Here is a 22,598-nt window from a genome sequence, read left to right as displayed (position 1 = left end):
TTCCTGGGAACATACAACTTTTGCTATAATATTTTTTTAAAGTGTGAAATTGGCCTCAAACAAAGAAACCAGAATTTAGTACCACAGGTTATGATACACATTCATTAAGAATTAGAATTTATGTTTCTGGGTGGCTGGTGTGTTGTGCATTTTAACCCTGTAAAACTCTGGTGCAGGTTTAAGTAAGGCACTTGGGTGGTGTTGGTCTTGGCTTTTGAAAGACCATCCACCATCTAGATCTGGGAAGACCCTTTAATTTTGTTGGGGATGCACAGAGAGACATATGCACATTGTCGCTTGTAGTCTAACACATCTGGAGGATGCTAGCTTTGCTAAGGTGTTCTTAGTTTTTCCTATATTTACACACTCATTCACCCCCAATAAAACCTGCTGCTTGCCAGAAGAAAGAAATAAGCATCAGATGGGCTCATCCTTGCTAATTCTGATGCTCCTCTAATTGCCAGCTGCTGAACTAAGGGATGAAGAGAGATGTTTAAACAGGACATAATATGTGGGAAAACTACATAACCTTCAGTCCTTCTAATCCAGTTTCAAATCTGCCTACAATCACTATGCCTTCTATCCAGTGGCAGCTGACAATTCACATAGCCATATCATGGGGTTAAGTATGAATTTTGAAGGATCTATCTAAGGTTCTGAACTTATTTTGAGGATGTGGTTCAGCACTTTGAACATCTCCTTTCAAGTCTGGATGAACATTCAGGACTGGCATGGAAGCCACGAGCCACCATGGTGTGCACTAATTTAGCTAATGACTGATGGTCATGTACATTGGAAGCTGCCATACCAAGCTAAACCATGAGCCTGTTAATCCTAATAGTGTCTATATAAGCACAACAGATTCAATCATCTGCCATTACTATGCTGGCCTTGAATAATAGGGATTTTAATCCAATACAATTAGAAGCTATCAGGTTTAGAAAGATTGCTTTACTACAGTGATTGGCAGCCTTTCCCAGCCTTGCCTGGAGTTGTGGATTGAACTTGTGACTCTTTGCATGCAAAGCCTGTGGTCTACTACCAAGCTATAGGGATCTAATATCGTCTACAGCCTCCCTGAGTTTCACAGTCTTGTTTTGTACTGCATCTGTGGAACAAATATCCACAGGTTACAGTTAATACAGAAGGCCCTTTTACACTATGCAGTTGTAGAACTATGATTACATTGCAGTTGCCATGGAATCTTGGGATTTATGTAGTGGGCTGAGCACCTGTGGAGACCAGGGTTTGACTCCCTGCTTGGCCATGGAATCCCACTGGGTGACCATGGGCAAGTCATACTCTCTCAGCCTCATAAGAAAACAAAGGCAAACTTACTCTGAACAAATCTTGCCAAGAAAACCCTGTGATAGGTTCACCTTAGGGTTGCCATAAGTCAGAAATGATTTGAAGGTACAAAACAACAACAACAACAACAAAAACAACAACAAGCATTAGAGCTCTGTGGCTGAAAATTCTAAATCTCACTCTCTGAATTACAAATCTCAGGATTCCATAAGCTGTTGCCATGGCAGTTAAAGTGGAATCATAGTGGTATAATTAACTTAGTACAAAAACATCCAGGTTTTCAGAAAGTCTCACCAGCTGCTGTATCTCCTTTCGCCAACTACGGCCTGTTACAGACTGCCAAAATAAAGCTGCTTCGGGTCTCTTTGGAGGTATGCTGTTTAAAAGATGCATAGGTCCTACGTGTCTGGAGGTCGCGCCAAAGCCACACTCCATACCTAAGCACTGGAGTGCAGCTTTGGTGCAGCTTCCGGATTCTTAGGATGCATGCATCATTTAAACAGCATACCTCCAAAGAGACCCGAAGCAGCTTTATTTTGGCAGTCTGTAACAGGCCGGTTATCCTTTTCTACAGTGGCATGCATATGACTTGCAATCGCAGGCCAAATGAAGCTCTGCAAACCCTGAGGCCACCTTTGCAACAAAAGTGATGAGCAATCTAGGATGAATTATGTAATATGACGGGTCATGGAACAAACACTTTGAACTACTTTGGAGGGTAAAGATACATTTAATTTCCTGAGGCACTTATCTCTGAGTAAATCCTATTGTGGGAGGCAAAACAGTTTCATCAGATTAATCACAGAGAATACACATTTCTTTTAGTTCTTGTGTTAATGTAATGAATCTGTGCAATGAATGACAGAACTAGTAGCAAAGATGAGGATGTTGCATTTTGCCTCATCACATGCTTGTTCTATCCTTCTTTATAAACTATGCGCAGGGTGTGTGCTCTTTCCCCTGAGTGTCCCTGAACTTTCTGAGAGCTTTGTTTTTATGTTTTATCTGTGCTTCTTATTTCTCTTATTTGTCTGGAACAGGTTGCCTAGAAACTTCTGTAGTGAAATTACTAATTAGACATCTGAAAGAAGTGAGCCTGAATCGGAGAGAAGATATATTGGCTGCTTTTAAAGTATCTCTACAAGCTTGGTCACTCATGCCACCTTTTGAGGTAACATATAACTAGGGAGTTTATCATATGTTAGGAATTTCTCTTAATTTAGAATGAAAAGAAAGTGGGGCCAGAACGCATTCACGTGAATTCGCTAGTTCAGTAAATTTACGTGAATGCGAATTGTGTTCGAACTGGCTTCCCATTGCCTGAAAATTGCCCAAATTTGCGTGTGGCAGTCTATCACACAATAATGTGAAACCCCATGATTGCGTTCAGATGGCCATTGGATTATACTTTCAATTTCCCTTGTCTGATAAACTCCCCAATTCATGCTTTGCCAGAACTGGCAACTGCTCTCCTTTTCTCTGTAGTCTTATTGAAATGGCATTCAGATCATTGGTGTTCCTAAATCTGCTGTTTTCCCCCAGCGGTACTGCATAGGTAGCCAGAATAGCTTAATTCGAAATCTACAGCGGCTGGTGAATTTGCAAGATCCCTTGGACAATATAAGCTTTGATGCAGCACTTTGTTTGGGTTACCTGGACCAGTCCAGTCCGCTTGCCCAAAAGACCATGTTGATGTGCTTGGCTCAGAAGGACTGGAAGAAGAAAATTCAGGTAGGTATGGTGTGCAAACACAGAGATAAACCTGAGTTACATCTTGATATCCCAAAGATCTCTTTGAGATCTCTCAGAAAAAGAGAGGAAAAGAGAACCATGGTCCTACATTCTAATGGGAGTAGGATGGATTTGTTGTTAGTGCTACTTCCTTCTATTCTTACTCAGAGCATATGGAAAATGTACATTTATTCTGTTTCCCTACATTTGCATCCCTTTGTTATATGGTGCCCCCCTAATTTTAGAAGTGCTCATGATAAGAGGGGAGAAATTTGCCATACACAATAATGGTATTGGAACTATTTTCCTGTTTCTCAGTATAAACTAACAAAGGTAAGTAAATTTAGGCGGGTTACAGACCGCCCATTTGGGGCGGGCTGTACCCGCCCCTTTCCCTGGAGTATCGGGGCCTCAGTGGTCAGAACGGCAGCCGCTGAGGCCCCGATCCGCTGCTTTCCGGGCTGCGGGGAAGCGGCAAAAGGCCGCTTCCCCGCAGCCTGGAAAGGGGTGTCCCTGGGGCTTCAAGCCCCAAGGACACCCCGCGGCGGTGGGGAGGAGGAGAAAGGGGCTGCTTGGCCCCTTTCTCCTTTGGTCCGCTGAGTACAGCTGTCTGAAGGCTGCGCCCAGTGGACCAAACCAGGAAGGAGCTCCGAAACGGAGCTCCTTCTTGCTCCGTGCAAAGGGCGCATTATGCGCCCTGGCGCGGAGCGAGGACGTCACGTCCGCGCTGCCCCGTATAGAGGTGGCGCGGTCGTGACGTCCTCATGGTGGCGGCCGTGTGGAATGGCCGCTGCCATTTTGTGTGTGCGGAGCGCGCACTAGGGTTAGGGGGGGTGCAGAAGCACCGCCCCTTTCTAACCCTAGTGCGTGCTCCGCATGCACAAAATGGCCCATTTGTAACGGGCCTTAGTTTCTTACACTTAATCCTGCAAGTTGATGGCCTGTGGCAGAAAACACACTCCCCTTGCATCTACCTCATTGTCACCTTAACAACCACAAGGATGCAGCCCCAGCCAGCATTTGAATGGTGTGATATTTCTCCTTCACCACTGAGAGAGGCCCCAACCCTCTAATTATAAAAATAACTAAATGTTATAGTTATACCATAGAAGGACTGAACTGACCCATAATTAATTTACTATCATAATATAGTTATACACCTTCATTATTGGAAAAGGGATCTCACGACTAGTAATTTTAACCAGTTACTTCTAAACTGTGTTAATGTCATTGATCTAACCTGGTCTTCTTGGAATGACACCTAAATTGTCCACACACATCCTGCCCCTTGGTGAATTTGAACTTCCTTGATCCACATCTCCCTTTTGCAGGCCTTGGTCATGCTTATAAAACACATGGGAATAATGGATGCTGAGATCATCAAGAGCGTTATAGATCAGCTACAGCATTCCCCTGTGTACAAGGTAAGTAGGTTTTGTCCTATGGAGCATTATGGAACCTGTTCTAAGGCTTTTGGAGCTTATTTTACATTCTTGGCAATTTTTTTCTCTTTGCTTGTCTGCAGATAATGTTTAGAAATTTCTCTCTGTTTCTAAAGTGGCAGAATTTGATGCTTTGGTTAAATGCCAGGTCCCATTTGCTGTTACGCTGTTTGCTTATTTGTTTTATTGAGTGACTCTATCTGCATTTACTCAAAAATGCCCACTTCAGTTCAGTGGAATGGAAGCTCCCCCCCCCCCCCCCCTGTTTTCTAATGCAAGCAGATGAGACAGAAGTGGGAATCTCTGCCAGGATTACAGTTTAGGAGAAGAATGTGTAGAGTATGTTTTGGACCTTCTCACCCAGCCTAACATAATGTAATGTAACGTAACATAACATAACACCCCCCCGACATGGTGTTGAATTTAATCAAATCATGTGTAGTCAGGATGCTATTAGCATTCAAGCTTCAGGGCTTATTGCAGGATTTGTTTTCTTTGCTGAGTTCTGTAAAGTATGAACATAATGAAATAAATAAATAAAAAGAGGAAAAAAAAGGGGGGGGGAGTAAAAAGAAGAAGAATCGCCTTAGAAAAATGTGGAATGTATTTTAAATACTGCTGAGAATCTACAAAAGGAATAGGAAGAAGGCTGATGATGATCAACTGCAGGATCTCTGAATGATATGTAGTTGGTTGACAAATGTTAGTGTTTTGGATTCTCAGTTGAACAACAGTAATAACAGAGCTGAGAGCCAGCATGGTGTAGTGGTTTGAACATTGGATTACAGCCCTAAAGGCTATCAGAGTGGCTTACAATTATTATTTTTAATTAGACGGTTCCCTGCCCTTAGGCTTACAATCTAAAAAGACACGACACAAAAAGAGAAGGGAATGGTGGTGAGAGTAGGATTTGATTTCCCATTCAGCCATGGAAACCCACTGCATGAATTTGGGTTGCCATTTGTCTCAGAAAACCTGGAAAATCCCAGACTGAAAGGAATAAAAATTGTCATAGCCAGCTGTGCCAGTTGAAGCAGTAAGACCCAGATTTGTCCTTCATCACAGGCTGATGGATAGGTTAAAATGTGGCAGTGGCGATGAGCCCTCCCTTTGCCATTTACATCTTTAGAGGGAGAGTGAGGCCTGCCAGCTCCATCAGGCCTGGCCTCTATTAAGAAGCAGAGCCCTCCCTCCAGTCCATATGCCTTGGTCCAGGCCTCAGAGGGAGAGAATAACCACTGGACCTCATCCCCTTTCTCACCACCATTCCCTTCTCCTTTTGTGTCATGTCTTTTTAGATTGTAAGCCTGAGGGCAGGGAACCGTCTAATTAAAAATAATAACTGTAAGCCGCTCTGATAGCTTTTAGGGCTGAAGGGCAGGGTATAAGTACTCTAATAAATAAATAAACAAACTGTGCAAAGACAGGCACTGGCAGGAGTCTCATTCTGCACTTCAGGCTCCAGTTGCTACTGCACAGGTGTAGCATTATTAAAATATTTTTTTCATTTTCTCCTTCCTTCCCCCAACAACCCCAGAAGGCTGGAAAGGAATGGAGGTGAGCAGAAATAGCCTTGTGTTGTATGGTGGTTGTGTCAGCAGCTTGAGCCTAGGGCTAGGTAGCACAGTAGACAGTCACTTCCAAACAGCCTTGAGAGAGTAAAAGGAGTCCTTTACTCTCTGTGGCTGCTTGGAAGCCTCTTGCTCTTCACACCAGCTAGGTGGAGGAAGAAGAAAAAAGAGCTCTTAGCTTGGTACTGGTGCTGAGGTTGAAACATAATGGTAGAAAAAGTACAATGATTAATATGTTGAATTTGCATAATCAGAAAATTATAATAATTTATATAATATGCAAATTAGATGCCCAGATATGAGGGACTGGAATATGGCAGCCTAGGATGAATCACACACACCCAGCTTCAGAAAACTCTGTGACAGGGTCCCCTTAGGAAATGACATCAAGGCAAACAAGAATAACAAAGGGAGATTTTAAAAGTTGAAATTTTCCAAGAAAGAAAAGCCATGCAAGGAGATATCAGATAAGGAATATTCCAAAGCAAATATGTGCTCTGTTTAAGAAGTGTACAACATCCTATGTAAGATGTCTTGGGCGCGCTCCAGACGCATGCAAAATACATACTAGGTACATACTAGGGTTAGGAAAGGGCGTCCTTTCCGGATGCCCTAACCCTAGTACGTACCTAGTACGTACAAAATGGTGGCGCCCATTTTACATGGGCGCTGCCATTGGGATGTCACAACCGCACCGCCTCCAAATGGAGTGGCGAAGAAGTGACGTGCTGGTGCTGTGTGAGGATGCCTGGGGTGCCCTTTCCTCGGCACCAGAAGGAGCTCCATTTCGGAGCTCCTTCCAGCTTTGTGTCGCTGGGCGCAGCTTTTAGATGGCTGCACCAGCAACACAAAGCAGAGAGGGGCCAAGCGGCCCCTTTCTTTTTGTCCCCGCCACCGTCGGGTGTCCTTGGGGCATGAAACCCCAAGGACACCCCTTTCCAGGCCGCGGGGAAGTGGCCTTTTGCCGCTTCCCCGCAGCCTGGAAAGCGGAGGATCGGGGCTTCAGAGGCTGCCGCTGTGCCAGCTGAGGCCCTGATCCGGTGGGGAAAGGGGTGGTCTGTAAACCGCCTTGGTTGCTCAACAATAATAACAGAATAACAAAATATACTTTTTGAAATAATGAAAGGTTGCTGGAACAAGGCATGGGCATTTCTGTGGAAAAAACAGAACTCAGTCCAGTTCTGGTTCTCAAAACAAATTCTTGATCTTAATCAATACTCTTGATATTCTTTAATACTCACTTTGACACTCTCCCTCACACCACATACTTATAGCACTTTAACTTTCACCATCATGGCTGCATCTGTGGAATCCCAGAGTTTGTAGTTTGGGGAGGCACTAGAGCTCTCTGGCTGATCATTCTAACAGTCCCTTCTCTAAACTGCTTAACCCAAGATTTTAAAAGATGGAACCCATGGTAATAATTAAAGTAGAATCACAGTGCTATGGTCATCTAGTATAAAAGAGACCTTGGTGCATGTCTCTAACTGAGGCCCCGATCCACCGCTTTCCAGACTGTGGGGAAGTGGCAAAAGGCCCCTTACCTGCAGCCTGGAAAGGGGTGTCCTTGGGGCTTCAAGCCCCAAGGACACCCCGCGGTGGCGGGGAGGAGGAGAAAGGGGCCGCTTGGCCCCTTTCTCCTCTGCATCGCTGGGCGCAGCCGTCCGAAGGCTGCGCCCAGTGATGCAAACGGCAAAAGGAGCTCCATTTCGGAGCTCCTTTTGCGGCCGGGGAAGGGGCGTACCATGCACCCTGGCACGTCGTGACGATGTCACGTCTGCTCCGCGTTGTGACGTATTGGCAGCAGCCGTGTGGAACGGCTGCCGCCATTTTGTGCACGCTCTGTGCATGCTAGGGTTGGGGGCGTCCGGAAAGGATGCCCCTTTCTAACCCTAGCACGTGCAGAGCGCACACTTTTAGGCTCGTTTGTAATGAGTCTGGGATATTTTAAAAGCAGCTGAAAAATTGGGTGACAGAGGATTAATTGAAACTGTCTCTGGCAAATTGGGACAATTGGAGAAGGTGGTGGTGGTGCTGGAGGAGGCGGATAGTAAAAGGAAGGCAGGACTACTTGATGCAGTTAGGCTTAATGAGGAAGAAGAGAAAGGGAGTGTTGAAATTAACTGTGTGTCACTGGTTGAACAGTTTGTGTTCTCTCACCACCTCTTTCTACCCAGCACCGTGCTGACTCTGCAAAACTGTTGGCTGCTATAGGGCTCAATACCATTCAAGAGGAAGACATGGAGGAGACAGTGTTTAATGTGCTTCTAGTGAAGTTATCTGAGGAACCATTTCTGGTGAGGCTGAAACCTTTGGGAGAATACCTGCTCCATTTTCTTTGGTTAGGGGCCCATTCATACTAGCGTTTTGTGCTGGTTAGATCCGGGGAGATTCGATAATGCATTTGAAAGTGCAATACTGAATCTGACCTGAATTGAAGTTCCCACTATGTTTACCCTGATTGAATCACTCTGTTTATCCTGATTGAATCACTCTGGCGCAATTTAACCCTCTTGAAGTTCACACTGACCAAAGTAATGATTCAAAATGGATCCTCCATATTGATCACATATGATCACGTTCGGGTCTTTTTTTTGTTGTTCTGTCAATCAAATGATGCGCATCTACATCATTCCACTTCTGTTGTCATTGTTGTCTTCCAAGTGGTAATTCCTTCCTCTCCCTGGCTACCATATCACTCTGCTGTTTCTGCCCAGGAACAGTGTCCAAAATGTCCTCCATTTTGAGCAGGATTAAGAAGCACACATTTTATATTTATATGAGCTTTTATTGGGGCATAACCTCCATTGCCCTTACACACCCTCCATTTAGTGATGCCGTGTCATCCTCCCCCCAATGGGATGACATCTATCTGATCACCCTGGGATGAGGACAGGGTGACCAGAGAATCCTCCTTTCCCAGGACCTATCCTCCATTTCATCCTCCTGTCCAGGAAAAACGTCCAAATGTCCCCCCTTTGGAGCCTGACTGAGAAACATGCATTTTATCTTTCTATGAGTGCTTTTAGCTTTTATTTGGGCATGTCTTCCATTTTGTGGTGCCTTAATCCTCCTTGACGGTGATGGCATCTGGGATGATGCTGATGATGCTGATGGGGAGCCCTTTCTTTCCACTCTTGCCAGGGAGGCCCTCGTGCTCCGCAACCCTAAGTTGTCACTTCTGCTCACTTGGGAGGTTTTTTGGGGGGGAGGTGCCTGGGGTTGTGGGCTGACACAGTGTGGGTGTGTCTATTTGTGTCTATGTGTGGGGGATAGGGAGAAGTTCCCATGTCAGATAAACAGGTGATAGTGTGTGTGGGTGTTAAATTGTGGGTATGTATTTTGGTGCCCCCATGGTGGAAATGTGGGGAGGGAAATGTGAGAGACACAGAAGGAAGCAAAAGTAGTGCTGAACAATAGAGAGAAAAGGTGAAGAAGAAGGGCTGGGTACAGCGGGAGCCCCTGCTGCTGGTGGTTGTGCTCCCTGTCTCTGTCTCTCTCTCTCTCCCCATCTCTCTCTCATCCTTAAGGAAGAAGATGAGGAGAAAGAGAAGCCCCCTGACCACACAGAGCTGCTGGCAGTGGGAGCATCAGATCTCCTCCAAGCATGTTCTGCCCCTCTATCCACCCTCTGCCCATTGATAATAATAATAATAATAATAATAATAATAATAATAATAATAATAATAAATAGTTTTTATTTATATATATCCCTCCTCTCCCTGTGGATCGAGGCGGGAGTACAGCAACAATTTAAAATTACAGTTAATTAAAATACATTCTCAGATCATAAAATCTTAAAAACACATCAATAACCCTATACAGGTACAATATCAATATCTAATTTCCCATACATGCTCCGAATGAAGTGTCATCTTAAAGTTATTATAGCAGGTGAAGGGGATAGGCTCGCCGAAAGAGATCTGTCTTGAGTGCCTTCTAAGGTGGTAACAAGACAGATCTCCTCTAGCAAGCCATTCCACAGTTTGGGAGCCATAGCAGTGAATGCCCTGTGGGAAGTAGACCTTAGTCTGGTCTTTGGATTATCCAATAGATGCTTCCCTGTTGTCCTGAGGGTGCGGGGCGGATTGTGTAGGGAGAGGTGTTCCTTCAAGTAACTCGGGCCCAGGCCATGTAGGGCTTTAAAGGTAATAACCAACACTTTGAATTGTGCCCGGAAACTAACTGGCAGCCAGTGAAGGGATTTTAGAACTTGTGTTATGTGGTCTGACCTAGGTGTTCCGGTGACCAATCTGGCTGCCGCATTTTGCACCAGTTGAAGTTTCTGAACTTGATACAAAGGTAGCCCCATGTAGAGCGCATTACAGAAATCAATCCCTCCTTTCAGATAGCCCTGAATCCGACTGGGAGCAAGTTGCCATTGGCAGCACCCTGATAAAACCTGCTTTTTTTGGAAAAGAAATGAGGAAGAGCTCAATATCGGAAAACCTGTGCTAAGGGTGATTTGACACAGTTCCACCCCAATTCGGGTTGGAAAAACCTGATTCGAGTGTGAACAATCCACTTTTAAACCAATTTACAAATTGGTTTATAATGTAGTGTGAATGGCCCCTAGGTGGTTTTATTGTACAGTACATTGTAAGGCCACAGGCCTACTTCCTTCTTCTTTTGCATTCCAAAGAGGTTATATTTGTGAACTTTGCCTTCTTTCAAGAAATGTCTTTCTGCTAGATTTTTCTCCACAAATGGAAAAGTAACAATTTAAATCATGTGGGGGCAAGGAGAATAAATCCCTTTGTCAATCTGAGACCCTTTTACTCGTCTTGTTGGTAATACAGCTGCATGAGTAGAGGGCTCCATCCAGTTGTATGAATGGTTATTCACATGGATTTCAACAATGCTCTGGACAAGAGTAGCCTGTTTTTGTGATAAAACATGCTGGAGCACCTTGACAGCAGAACAATGGTCATGTGACCAGTCAGCCAGGGTTGTTTGCTACAGGTCTGAACTGGACTTTAGGGCTAAAACTATATTGGTTAGTCCCAACAGCAGTAGACTCAGGCAAAATGGTAAGTCAGCACTTGGGTACATCCCATTGATTCAATGGATCTACTTTAGTAGGAGCTAGTAATTGGATGAAAGTCCAGATACTATTTAGATATAGACAGATGTAGACAGACACTATGGAAGATCTGTCCCAGAAAAGGAAGAGCCTGTCCTCAAAGTATGTGTGGCAGAGAGTGAAGATTGGAGGGCGAGAACAGGCTTTGGCAAAACAAGGAGAATGCAGAGAAGGAGGGGTGATCACACTTACTAGCCCTGAAGTGTAGGTGCACTGATTTTAGCATAGGATGCCCATTTCAGTGACCATGCTTTTTATGCTAAAATTTTCCATTGAGTTACAGAATGATGTTTTATCTTGTAACTGTTTATTTAGGCATCCTATCTCTTAACTCTAATTTTTCTTTACTTAGTTTGCTATCTAACACCAATTGAATGTCTTAACTTCATCAGCAGGATTTTTATTCTCCCTCCCCCTGGGCAAGTATGTTGCTTAGCATGACTGATCCTCCTAAGGTTTTGGGCTGCTTCTCCTCCATTGCAGTGCATATGTATTTTCTAAGCTGTCTTCCAAGGGTTCACCAATAGTCCCCTCACCCAAGACCACTCAGGTGGTGCAACACCTGAGGCAAGTATCATCATGTGGTCCGAACAGTGGGAATAGTTCTACTCCAAAGGTTTCACACATTTTGGACAGTTTTTACTTCAGTGGGCTCTGAGCACATGACCACCTTAAACTAATAGTAATAAACAAGTAATAATAAACAAGATTCTCTGAAGCATTAGGAAGACGACTTGCTCTCTCGATCCCTGTCCCTCATGGCTGACAGCTCAAGGGGGAGTGGTTGTAACCGATATGTTACACCATATCATTAATGCATCCTTCAGGGATGGGCAGTTTCCATCTATTTTGAAGACGGCCATTGTTAAACCTTTGTTGAAAAAGCCCTCCCTTGACCCCCTAATTCGGAACAATTATCGGCCTGGCTCGCTGCTGCCATTTTTAGGGAAGGTGATCAAAAGGGCAGTTGCCTTTCAGCTTCAGGGGATCTTGAATGAGACGGATTATCTGGACCCATTTCAAACCGGCTTCCGGGCGGGCTATGGAGTTGAGACTGCCATGGTCGCCTTAGTTGATGATCTCCGTCTGGGCATGGACAGGGGGAGCGTGTACCTGTTAGTGCTCTTGGACATCTCAGCGGCCTTCGATACCATCAACCATGGTATCCTTCTGGATCGCCTGAGGGAGTTGGGTATCGGGGGCTCTGCTCTGCAGTGGTTCCGTTCCTACCTCTCGGGTAGATTCCAGATGGTGGAGCTGGGGGACTGTCGCTCCAATAGGAGGGTGATTTTGTCCCCTATGCTATTTAACATTTACATGAAGCCACTGGGAGAGATCATCCGGAGACACGGGGCGCGGTGTTATCAGTATGCTGATGACACCCAAATAGTCTTCTCTGTGTCTCCGACTGATGCAGTAACTAGGGAAGGCATCTCTCCTCTTAATGCTTGCTTGGAGTCGGTAATGGGCTGGATGAGGGAAAACAGACTCAGCCTGAATCCAGAGAAAACGGAAGTACTGGTGATTGGCTCTCCTGGCCCGGGTAAGGAAATTTTCCCACCTGTCCTAAATGGGGTCACACTCCCTGTGAAGGACTCTGTTCGCAGTTTGGGGGTGCTCCTGGACTCGTCGCTCCACCTTACTGCTAAGGTGGATGCGACGGTCAGGAGCACCTGCTATCAGCTTCGGCTGATACGCCAACTGTGACCCTTCCTTGGCCAGGGGGACCTTGAAACCATTGTACATGTTCTGGTAACCTCTTGATTAGATTTCTATAACGCGCTTTACATGGGGCAACCCTTGTACCAAACCCGGAAGCTTCAATTAGTGCAGAATATGGCTGCTAGGCTGGTTACTGGATGTTCCAGAGCCAGCCATATAACACCAGTCCTAAAAGATCTTCATTGGCTGCCTATTCGCTTCCGGGCCGAATACAAGGTGTTGGTTATTACCTATAAAGCCCTAAATGGCTTGGGCCCAGGGTACTTGGAGGACCGCCTCTCCCCATACAATCCGCCCCACACTCTCAGATCGGGTGATAGACATCTTTTAAGAGTTCCAGATGCTAGATATGTTTCATCTCAGAGGGCCTTTTCTGTTGCAGCCCCACAGCTCTGGAACTCCCTCCCCAATGAGCTCCGTACTTCCACCTCCCTTGATGTCTTCAAGAAGAACCTGAAGACTTATTTATTCTGCCAGGCTTTCCCCCCGTGAGCCTTGTTGTTATGCTCTTCCCCTTCACAATGTTTTGCTGTATTCCATTCTACACAGCCACTTGTATGGATGTTGTTGTTTGTAATTGTTTTTATTGCTATTCTTGTAATACTGTTGGGGTGTGAGGTTGTGATGTTTTTATCCGTTTTTATCCTTGTTGTACACCGCTGTGATCTTTGGAACAGTGGTATAGAAATAAATTATTATTATTATTATTATTATTATTATTATTATTATTATTAAGTGAAGAAAGAATGTCTCCTGTCATGGGGGAAACTGACATCCTGCATTCACTCAGCACCAGCTGGTGGTATCTAACAACTGTCTCTCCCATTCTCCATCTTCACCTAGGTAGTGAGGCAGAGTGTAGCCTTGGCTATTGAAAAACTGAAGATGAAGAAGCGGGTCTGGGAGATAATGGAGAAGTAAGTTGGAGAAATAGGGAATTACTTGCTGTGCCCCATTCTGTCCTCCAGCACATGCAGGGAACCCTTTTAGGGAACAACATTTGGATAAGATTTTGACACCCAGCCAGTTCAGTATCAGGTCTATTTAATATTAAGGACGAAAAGTGATGACTGAGTAGGAAAGGCCCACGGGAACTTAGGAAGCTGTCTTATGCTGGCACAGACCACTAATCCATCTGTATGGTCCACTTTGGGCTGCTCCAGGTGGGGCAAATATGCTGGCAGATTGCAGTATCTGTTATAGTTCTCATTTTGTTTTGAAAAGAAATTTTAAAAAAGTTTATTCCCCATGCATCTGAGGAAGTAGGATCAAGTCTATGAAAGCTCATGCTACCAACTTCTCCCTTTCAGTTAGTCTCAAAGGTTCTACAAGATCCCTTTGCAAAATAATGTTTATGCTATCCTCAACTATTTTCTGATACTTCCTGGCAATGGTTGCAACATTTTATTTCTGGTGTCAAATGGGGTTATTTTTAATTCTGCAACATATTGGGACAAAATCGTCTCCTTCTCTTCTCTTAAAAACCCCCTGACCATTACAGTGCATTAATGCATCAGTGAAAAATTGAGAAAATAATGGCCTTCAAATCATAGGAACCCCATTTTAAAAAATAAAACTTTGGATAAGCGAAATGGGTATGGTTTCCCACCCCATATCTTTATGTGGAGAAACTGGGGTTCCTTTGCCAATTGTCAGCTAATCTGTATCTATCTGGATCACCTTCTGGCTACCTGGCTGTCCAATTCATGATCAATCAAATCCAGACAGGCAGAGTTAACACCAACACTGTACTTTAAACAGTGGTGTTATTATATGGGAAAATGAGCAGGCCCTCTGTTAAGGATTATCACACAAGCCTTGGTCTCACCTCTGTCTTGCCACAATTGCAGCAGAATGAAAACATACCAGTTTTGGAGCTTTTATTACTACACACCTCTCTTCAGTAGCATGATGGGACTTTTTGTGCCATCAGTGGTCCCAGCTTTCTCTCTTCCTCATTCCTTCTTAATCCCACCTCTCTATCATATGCCCTACCCAGCATACCTTTATTTTTTAAATTTGTATTTGTTCTGCAATTCCAGTGTCATTTCTTCCTTGGTGCAGGGGGTGCACCCCTCTGTGTCAGCCAAAAAAGGAATGAGAGTGTTCTCCTCTCACACTACACAGTTATAGCTCTATGATTCCACTTTAACTGCCATGGCAACTTCCTATGGAATCCAGGGACTGGTAGTGGAGTGAGAGACATTTTTGAATCCACAGCCAGGGAGCTCCTCTGATGTCTCTGACCAAACTATAAACTCCAGGAGAATCCCACAGGAGGACGCCATGGCAGTTAAAGTGGAATCATAGTAGTATAAATGTGTAGTGTCAAAGAGCCCCTGATCATGTGCCTGTTTACTCAGAACAAAGCCTTTCACCAAATTAAACAGATCCTACTCCAAAACAAGCATATGTAGAACCACAGCCCTGTTCTTGGCATTAGTCATGCAGATAGGATTAAGTTTAGAGATATGTAACTGAAGACTTTGCCTTTGGTTGAACTAAAGGCAGATCAGCTGAATTCAACTCTACTGTGCTCCTTTTAAAAAAAAAATTAACGGATACAATCTCAACCCCACTCCAAAGTTTCAATCAACGTTTTCATTATCTCCATAGGAATCTGAAGGATCAAAATGCTGAAATTCGAAAGCAGGCTGTGATTGCCTTGGTAAGTTGTTTTTCATGTCTAGCCAGTGAGCTTCATATTGTGTATCAGTAATTCTCAAATAAGTACTACAGATCTCAGATGGAATCTACCGCTGCCCCTGTGGGAATTTCCTCTCCCTTTCTCCAACTTGCACTCCTGTCTACTGCCTCCCCAAATCTCTTCTGGAGTCAAATTTGAAGGTGCCGGGGGGGGGGGTGTTCCAGAGGGAGGCATTGGAAACAATCTACAGTATAATACAATAGTAAAGAATGCTCCACACTTCAGGATTAAGCTGCAGTGCTCTGAAAAGCCTGCAGTTTCAGGCAACTTGTCTGTGCCCTGAGCTGGGTGTGAAGATGACTTGTGGCTGTATAACTGCAAGACTCAATGTGGACAGCAGACTTCACTTGGGTTACTAGCTACTCTGTTTCGTTTTACCTCCATCAAGCAAAAAAAAAAACACCTTATTTATTTACAGTGGGCCCTTAGTATCTGTTGGGATTTGGTTCCAGAAACCCCTTGGATATCAAAATCTGTGGATGTTCAAGGCCCATTATATACAGTAGTGTCATAAAATGGTGTCTCTTATATCAAATGACAAAACCAAGGTTTGCTTTTTGGAACTCATATCTTTTAAAAATATTTTCAAGCTGTGGATGGTTGAATCTGTGGATAAGGAACCCATGGATATGGAGGACCAACAGTATTTAAAAATTATACCCTTCGTTGAACGACTAAATAGGCATGGTCAACTGTGGGAGGCTAGGAAGCTGTATTAGTTCCCTAGGACAGCAGTTCTCAACCTGTGGGTCGAGACCCCTTTAGCGGTCAGACGACCCTTCCACAGAGGTTGCCTAAGATACGTATTTCTGATGGTCTTAGAAATTGAGATATGGCTGGAGGTCACCATGAGGAACTGTATGAAAGGGTCATGGCATTAGGTAGGTTGAGAACCATTACCCTAGGAGATCTTGAGGGGCACATCCCCTAAACTGCAAAAAACAAACAAACCCTAATTTTTTTTAGGGGCAGTGGCAAGCATTTTTGCCATGTTTTGAGCCCTACAGTCAGTTTACGCTCAAGAGAGGACTTTTTTCAAAACAGGAAGTTAGCAGAAATCACCTCTGGTTTGTTTCCAGTTTTTAAAAAGACCTTTCCTGGGCCTAAAGTGACCTAGGAAGGGCCCAAAAATGTGGCAAAATTGCCTCCACCCCCTTAAGGGTATGGGGGTGCATGTTGGGGCCAAAATGTAGGGATGGAAAGGGATGGAATGACTATTCTAGCAATGGAAAGACTATTCAAAAATATTCCAAATAATTGTTGTGAAATATTAAAAAAAATTTTTTTCCAGATGCCAAGAAACCCTGATGATACTATTTTTTATACAAAATGTAGAAATAGTATTTCCTGTGCAGGAAAAAGCTGTTTCTCTTTGCAGAAAATACTGTAGTTGGGGACTTAGGGCCAAAACAGATTGTACAAATAATCCAGCTTGAAACCACTTTAACAGCCCTGGCTCAATGCTATGGAGTGCTGGGAACTGTAGTTTTGTGAGACATTTAGCCTTCTTGGTTAGAAAGCTCTGTAGCTACAAGAAAATACAGTTCCAGAAATTCGCTAGCATTGAGCCAGGGCAGTAAAGCAGTTGCAAGCTGGATTGTTTCTCCAGTCAGTTCCAACCTTTACTCTGCACTAGATTTGCATGTGGTTGATTTTCTTCTGCCCTGTTTCTTGCAAGTGACTATATGCAAATTTTGTGTGCAATGTCTTGAATTGCGAATCGGCTTTAAAAACTGTGTGGTTTTCCAAGACTGGAAGAAAATTACTACAATTACTTGTTGCTTCCTTCAAGAAGAAACTTAGTGAAGAACAGCATTCCTGCTCCAATCATAAGATTTAGAGCACTAATGTGGATGTTCTGGGTCTTTTATATTAACCTTCTGTAGTAATCTTTTTAAAAAAATAATCATTAAAGCCATTCCAACACAATTTTCTGTGTGAGATAAAATGTAAGTTGTGTGACATGCTCCCTCCCAGCTTTCTATGTGCAAATGCTACCTGAACTGGTAGCTGAATCAGATTTCAGCACTAGTAATGGGACAGTAGCTTCCACTGCATCTGATGGCAGAAGTTAAGAGGTGAGGAAGCCAGCCAGAAGACATGCAGAGAACAAGATGGACTAGTGGGAGTGGAGCTCTGCACATCTCCCAGTGTTCATTGCCTGGATTGGTTGCTTAACTGTGCCCCGTGGTATGTTTCATGCCACACTCTGTCTTATCTAGTCTCAGGGTCTATGCCATAGATGCTGTTTGATTTCATGGTCCACATCCAACAGTGGTTAAAAAAAATCCTGTACCAACAGGATGTATTGGCTGTTCATGAAGATTGGTTTGCTAAAAACTTATTGTGTGACACCTTGAGAATCTGCCTTTGCCTCTGCTTCTTATGGTCTTTGTTTAATTGTGAAAAGAATAATAACAATAGCAGCTTCATTTATATACTGCTTTATACTGCCTAAGCAGTCTTTAATTGGTTTACAACTGTAAGCCAATTGCCCCCAACAAGCTGAATTTTAGTGACCTCGGAAGGATGCAAGTCTGTGTCGAGTGTGAGCCCCTGGGCTGGTATTGAACTTGCAATCTTATAGTTTGTGAGTGACTGCACCACCAGGACACAGAATAATGCTCTTTTCCTTAGAAATGATTGTGCCACATCATTAAGGCTAGTATAATAATAATGAGAGTAGAAGCCTCTCTGCACTTCATGTGTTTTTAACTGTTTTTAATCATGTTTTGTAAAAAATAACATTGTTATTGTTATAAATTCAATAAATAAAATAAATATGCCATCTGTAATTGCCAAGTGACACTCTGCCCTCTTTGCCTCTTACTAGGGTGTTCTTGGCCTTCGCCAGAAGAGTGTGTTCTTTGTCATGCTGGAGATGCTGGAACTGGATACCAGCATGGATGTCCGTATACAGGTTGTGATGCTCCAGAGAGACTAGTGGGGAATAGATCTCTCCCCTGGTACTGTACTCTTTCTCCTCTCTCTCTCTCTCTCGGTGTATTTACTGACCCATCTCCTCTTTTCTTTATAGGTTATCAGGGCATTTTCTACCCTGGGAATGAACAATATTTATGTGCAGAAGAGCCTTAGAAGCAAGGAGCAGACAGCGGGGATTCTAGCCAGGTACTGTCCTCATTAAGGAATGCAGCTAGGGTATAGTAAAGACATGCCTACCCTATGTGCTTTCAGGCAGAAGAAGGCTTATAGGAAAGGAGACACAGAGCAAGAGAAGGACCATCTGTTAGGAATGGTCTAATTATATCCAACACTCCAGATCCTGCACTGAGCAGGCTGGGCTGGATGGCATCTATGGGACCTCCAACTTTAAGGTCCTAATTGACCTTGGAAAAATTAATTTTTCAGATTACAGAGGGATTTTGTGAATGTATTAGTAACAACAGTGATAACTTTTCCAATCTCTGGATTCTAAGAATCTGACATATGAAATGAGCAATGAGGGAGGAAAATGCCAGTAGTGGTGGTGGTAGTAGTAGTTTATCACTCGGCTGTTAAAACCAGTGTACCTCTATCTGGTTTAAAACTTGATTTGGGCAGCATCCTAATCTTGTCAGGTCTTCCCCAACGAATTTGCCACCTGAATACAGCCCAGTGGAGTGCTCCTGCAAGTGGGGATGGAAACTGGGCTATATTCAGGCAGCAAATTCAGCAGCAAAAATCTTCTGATAAGATCGGGATGCTGCCTGAATTAAGCTTTAAACCCAATAGAAGTAAGCTGGTTTTAATAGCCAAGCAATAAGCTCCATAATAGTAATCATGATTACCATCATCATAATCACCACCACCATCATGGACCCTAATCCATTGAAGTGGAGTGTGAGGTAAAGCTATCTGTGAGCAGCAGGATTAGGTTTCCTATGTTAATAACTTGGTGTATCAGGAAGTATTTCAGGGTCAGAGAGCATCACTTCTTTGATTGATTTGTTGCAATATCTTCTTAGCATACATGGCTAGTCTCCTTGCTTGTAGTTCCCTCCTTTGACCTGATAGACACAGGCTGGTCCATAGGATGAATCCCTGCCTGATAATAACTCTGTCCTGTTTCCAATTCCAACCTGCTGCAGGCTTGAATCCTAGTAGATGGAAAGCAACCAATAGATTGTTTGCATGTTCAAAGTATATAAGATAAAGTAATAGGCACAACTATGATGGGAGCTTGCTGAAAATCAGTCACTGGGGTCTGGAACTGGAGCCTGAAATCTCTGCTCAGAGAATTCTTAATACAAAATTATGATCAGCAGATTTATACTCCAAAGCAGCAGTTAGTGTGGGCAGATAATTTTCTTGCTGATTGAAATATTCCTAATAAAGGATTCCAAAATATGTGTTTTGTTCACAAACTTTTCTTCTGTTTTGGATTCTCTTTCTCTCATTTTACAGAGAATGTACCAAAGCTTTGAAAGTCCTTGATAAAATCTCCATGGCCCGAAAACAGTCAGTGATTCAATCCTATAGAATCTACTGAGACTTCAGGTTTAGGATGACAAGAATGCCATGAGGACAAGATTAAAACAAGGCTTCTGGCTTTGCATTGTTCAGCATAGAGGCAAGGAATAACAGTGTGGTGTGAAGCTTTCTTTGACTACAGCATGGATGAGCAAGCTGTGGCCCTAGGGTTTCATGCATCCATAGACCTGATCTCAGGTGGCCTTTACACTACAGTAATTTCAAAAGATTTCTGAACAAATGATAATTCCAGATCTTTGCAAAAGCAAAGGAAGGAATGGTGGAGAGAGAGAAAAAAACGAAGGAGAGAAGGGATTCAAGCTTTCTTTTTCTGACCTCGCTACTCTACTGGCATGTAGCCCCAACACTTTTAAGTCTAAAAGGGATGGCCACCTCTTGTTTACAGAATGCATTTCTTCAGTAGATATTTGTTTCAGGGGAGTCACGTTGAAGGCAGACACTGCTCAGAGCCCACATTTAAGGTTGCTGTAGCCCTTCTATAGAGTGGTTGCTCATGCGCTGCTATTCAGTTGATATCATTTCAAAACACATTAAACCTGTTCCTGTCCTCTTAAGCAAATAATCAGGCCAGTTTCATTTCCTAGACTTGCTGTAGTATGAAAGAAAAACTATAGAGTGGAAAAGAGATGTGCAATGAATTACATCAGATCTCCATTTTAATTCCTGGCACTCTTGCCTAAAATTGTTTCTTAGTTTCTGACCTTTCTCCTTTTTAAAATAAAAGCTAGAAAGCTACTTGTTTTTTGATAACAAAACAAATGATTTTCAGTGAGCTAGAGAGGCCCTCCCCCAAAATATGTGTATGTAAATGAGAATGTATGATTCTCAAGGACCAGATCAGATCCAGATTTTGTCACAGATAAGAAGATAAGGTTATCCTTAAAGCAACCTTCCGCCCGTCGAAATGTTTACCACTCTGATAAATTTCTGCACTTTCCTGTCATAGTAGCTCTCCACCTGGTGTAGATCCAACATTGTCCTCTGGTTATAGTGATCCTTTTGATCCTTTTGCTTTCACTCACAACAAAACACCAGAAGGTGGCTGTGCTGAAACGTATCAACAACTCTCTTCCATTGTGTTGCTCATTATATTTTTAAAGAAAAGGGGTCTTTAATCTGAAGGACAAGAGCTAGGTGTAGTGTTTTGAACATAGGACCAGGACCCTGGAGAATGGGGTTCACTTCCCCACTCAGCCATGGAAACCCACTGGGTGACTTTAGGTGAGTCGCACCCTCTCAGTCCTAGAAAACCCCATGATAGGCCCCTTTCTCTCTATATCGCTGGTGCGGCTGTTTAAAGGCTGCCCCAGTGATACGTGCGGCAGAAGGAGCTCCAAAACGGAGCTCCTTCTGGTGCCGCTGAAAGGGTGCCACAAGTGCCCTGCAGCGGTGCCAGGACATCACGTCTGCGCTGTGCTGTTTGGCTGCGGCGCAGCCGTGATGTCATTTTGGCGGCACCCATGTAGAAAGGGCGCTGCCATTACCATACCACGGCTACATACTAGGGTTGTGGGGCGTCTGGAAAGGACACCCCAAGGCAACCCTAGTACGTATCCAGGCTGGCGCTTTGTGCTGGTCTGGATACCGCCAAGGTTACCCTATGAATCCTCTTGGAAAAAGAGACAGTTACTGATTCCATGATCAATTGGCCCAGAATATTGAGCATACAATTACTTTGGAAGAATGGGAAAATTCCTGGAAAAGAACACAAAAATTCACAAGATTGCAAGATCTCAAAAAAATAAATAAAAAATAAATAAATAAAAAAAATTACTTAAAATTGCTACATAGGTGGTATTTAACACCAGAAAAACTTAACAAAGTGGACAATCGGTGGACCCTAAATGCTGGAAATGTAATGAGCTAAATGGAACATTTTTCATCTATAATGGACTTGCCCCAAAACCAAGAAATTCTGGAAACAGATATATTCAGTAATGTGCCAGACCACTGGAATTAATGTTTCTTTTATAGATGACAGATGTATTAGATAAAAAAGATGAAACTAAGCATTGGAAATTATGGTAACAGCTGCACATACTCTTTTTGCCAGTAAGTGGAAAGAAAAAGAAGCACCAAAGATAAAGGAGTGATTAATAAAATGTATTGATATGCTAGAGCCTGATAAACTCACCTGTTTGTTAAATAATAATAAAAAGGTTGAAGAAGACTGGCTTCCAATAGTAAAATATTCAAAGAGGAAAGGGACATACTTGATTTTATAGAACTTATCAGTGAAAAAAGTGGAAATACATATTAGTTATAATAATGTACATAATTTTGTAATCTTATTGGAACTTCTTGACTTAGAATATTAATTATTAATAAATCACATGCTCATTGAATGTAATGAAGTAATGAAATTCAACCATTAACAATGGAATAGACTGATATGAAATGAAGAGATAATAGATGTAATAGAGAGAAGAAAATAACAACAGCTTGTGCCTTCAGGTAGTTAATGAAGAGTAAATAGATTAAGATAGACAGATAACTTGTAATACAGTGATTATTGTGTATTTTATATTTGTAAGAAAAGAGAA

The 22,598-nt window shown here is 43.2% G+C and overlaps 1 protein-coding gene across 1 annotated transcript in view; it reads left to right on the top strand.

Moving 5' to 3' along the window:
• HEATR9 (HEAT repeat containing 9) overlaps nucleotides 1–20,053 on the top strand; it is a 41,654-nt gene extending 21,601 nt beyond the window's left edge. The window contains exons 8-16 of the mRNA XM_089524855.1: nucleotides 2,349–2,479; nucleotides 2,851–3,039; nucleotides 4,371–4,463; nucleotides 8,230–8,349; nucleotides 13,701–13,774; nucleotides 15,474–15,525; nucleotides 18,398–18,484; nucleotides 18,602–18,693; nucleotides 19,969–20,053. Coding sequence (XP_089380981.1) covers nucleotides 2,349–2,479; nucleotides 2,851–3,039; nucleotides 4,371–4,463; nucleotides 8,230–8,349; nucleotides 13,701–13,774; nucleotides 15,474–15,525; nucleotides 18,398–18,484; nucleotides 18,602–18,693; nucleotides 19,969–20,053 — 923 coding nt within the window. The remainder of the gene's footprint in view (nucleotides 1–2,348; nucleotides 2,480–2,850; nucleotides 3,040–4,370; nucleotides 4,464–8,229; nucleotides 8,350–13,700; nucleotides 13,775–15,473; nucleotides 15,526–18,397; nucleotides 18,485–18,601; nucleotides 18,694–19,968) is intronic.
• The last annotated feature ends 2,545 nt before the right edge of the window (nucleotides 20,054–22,598 follow it).

Source organism: Sceloporus occidentalis, unplaced genomic scaffold (genome assembly GCF_023333645.1).
Source record: "Sceloporus occidentalis isolate IW3139 unplaced genomic scaffold, rSceOcc1.0.p SCAF_1, whole genome shotgun sequence".
NCBI lineage: Eukaryota > Metazoa > Chordata > Lepidosauria > Squamata > Phrynosomatidae > Sceloporus > Sceloporus occidentalis.
The sequence above is the reverse complement of the archived record's forward strand: the minus strand, read 5'-3'. Positions and strand labels throughout refer to the sequence as shown.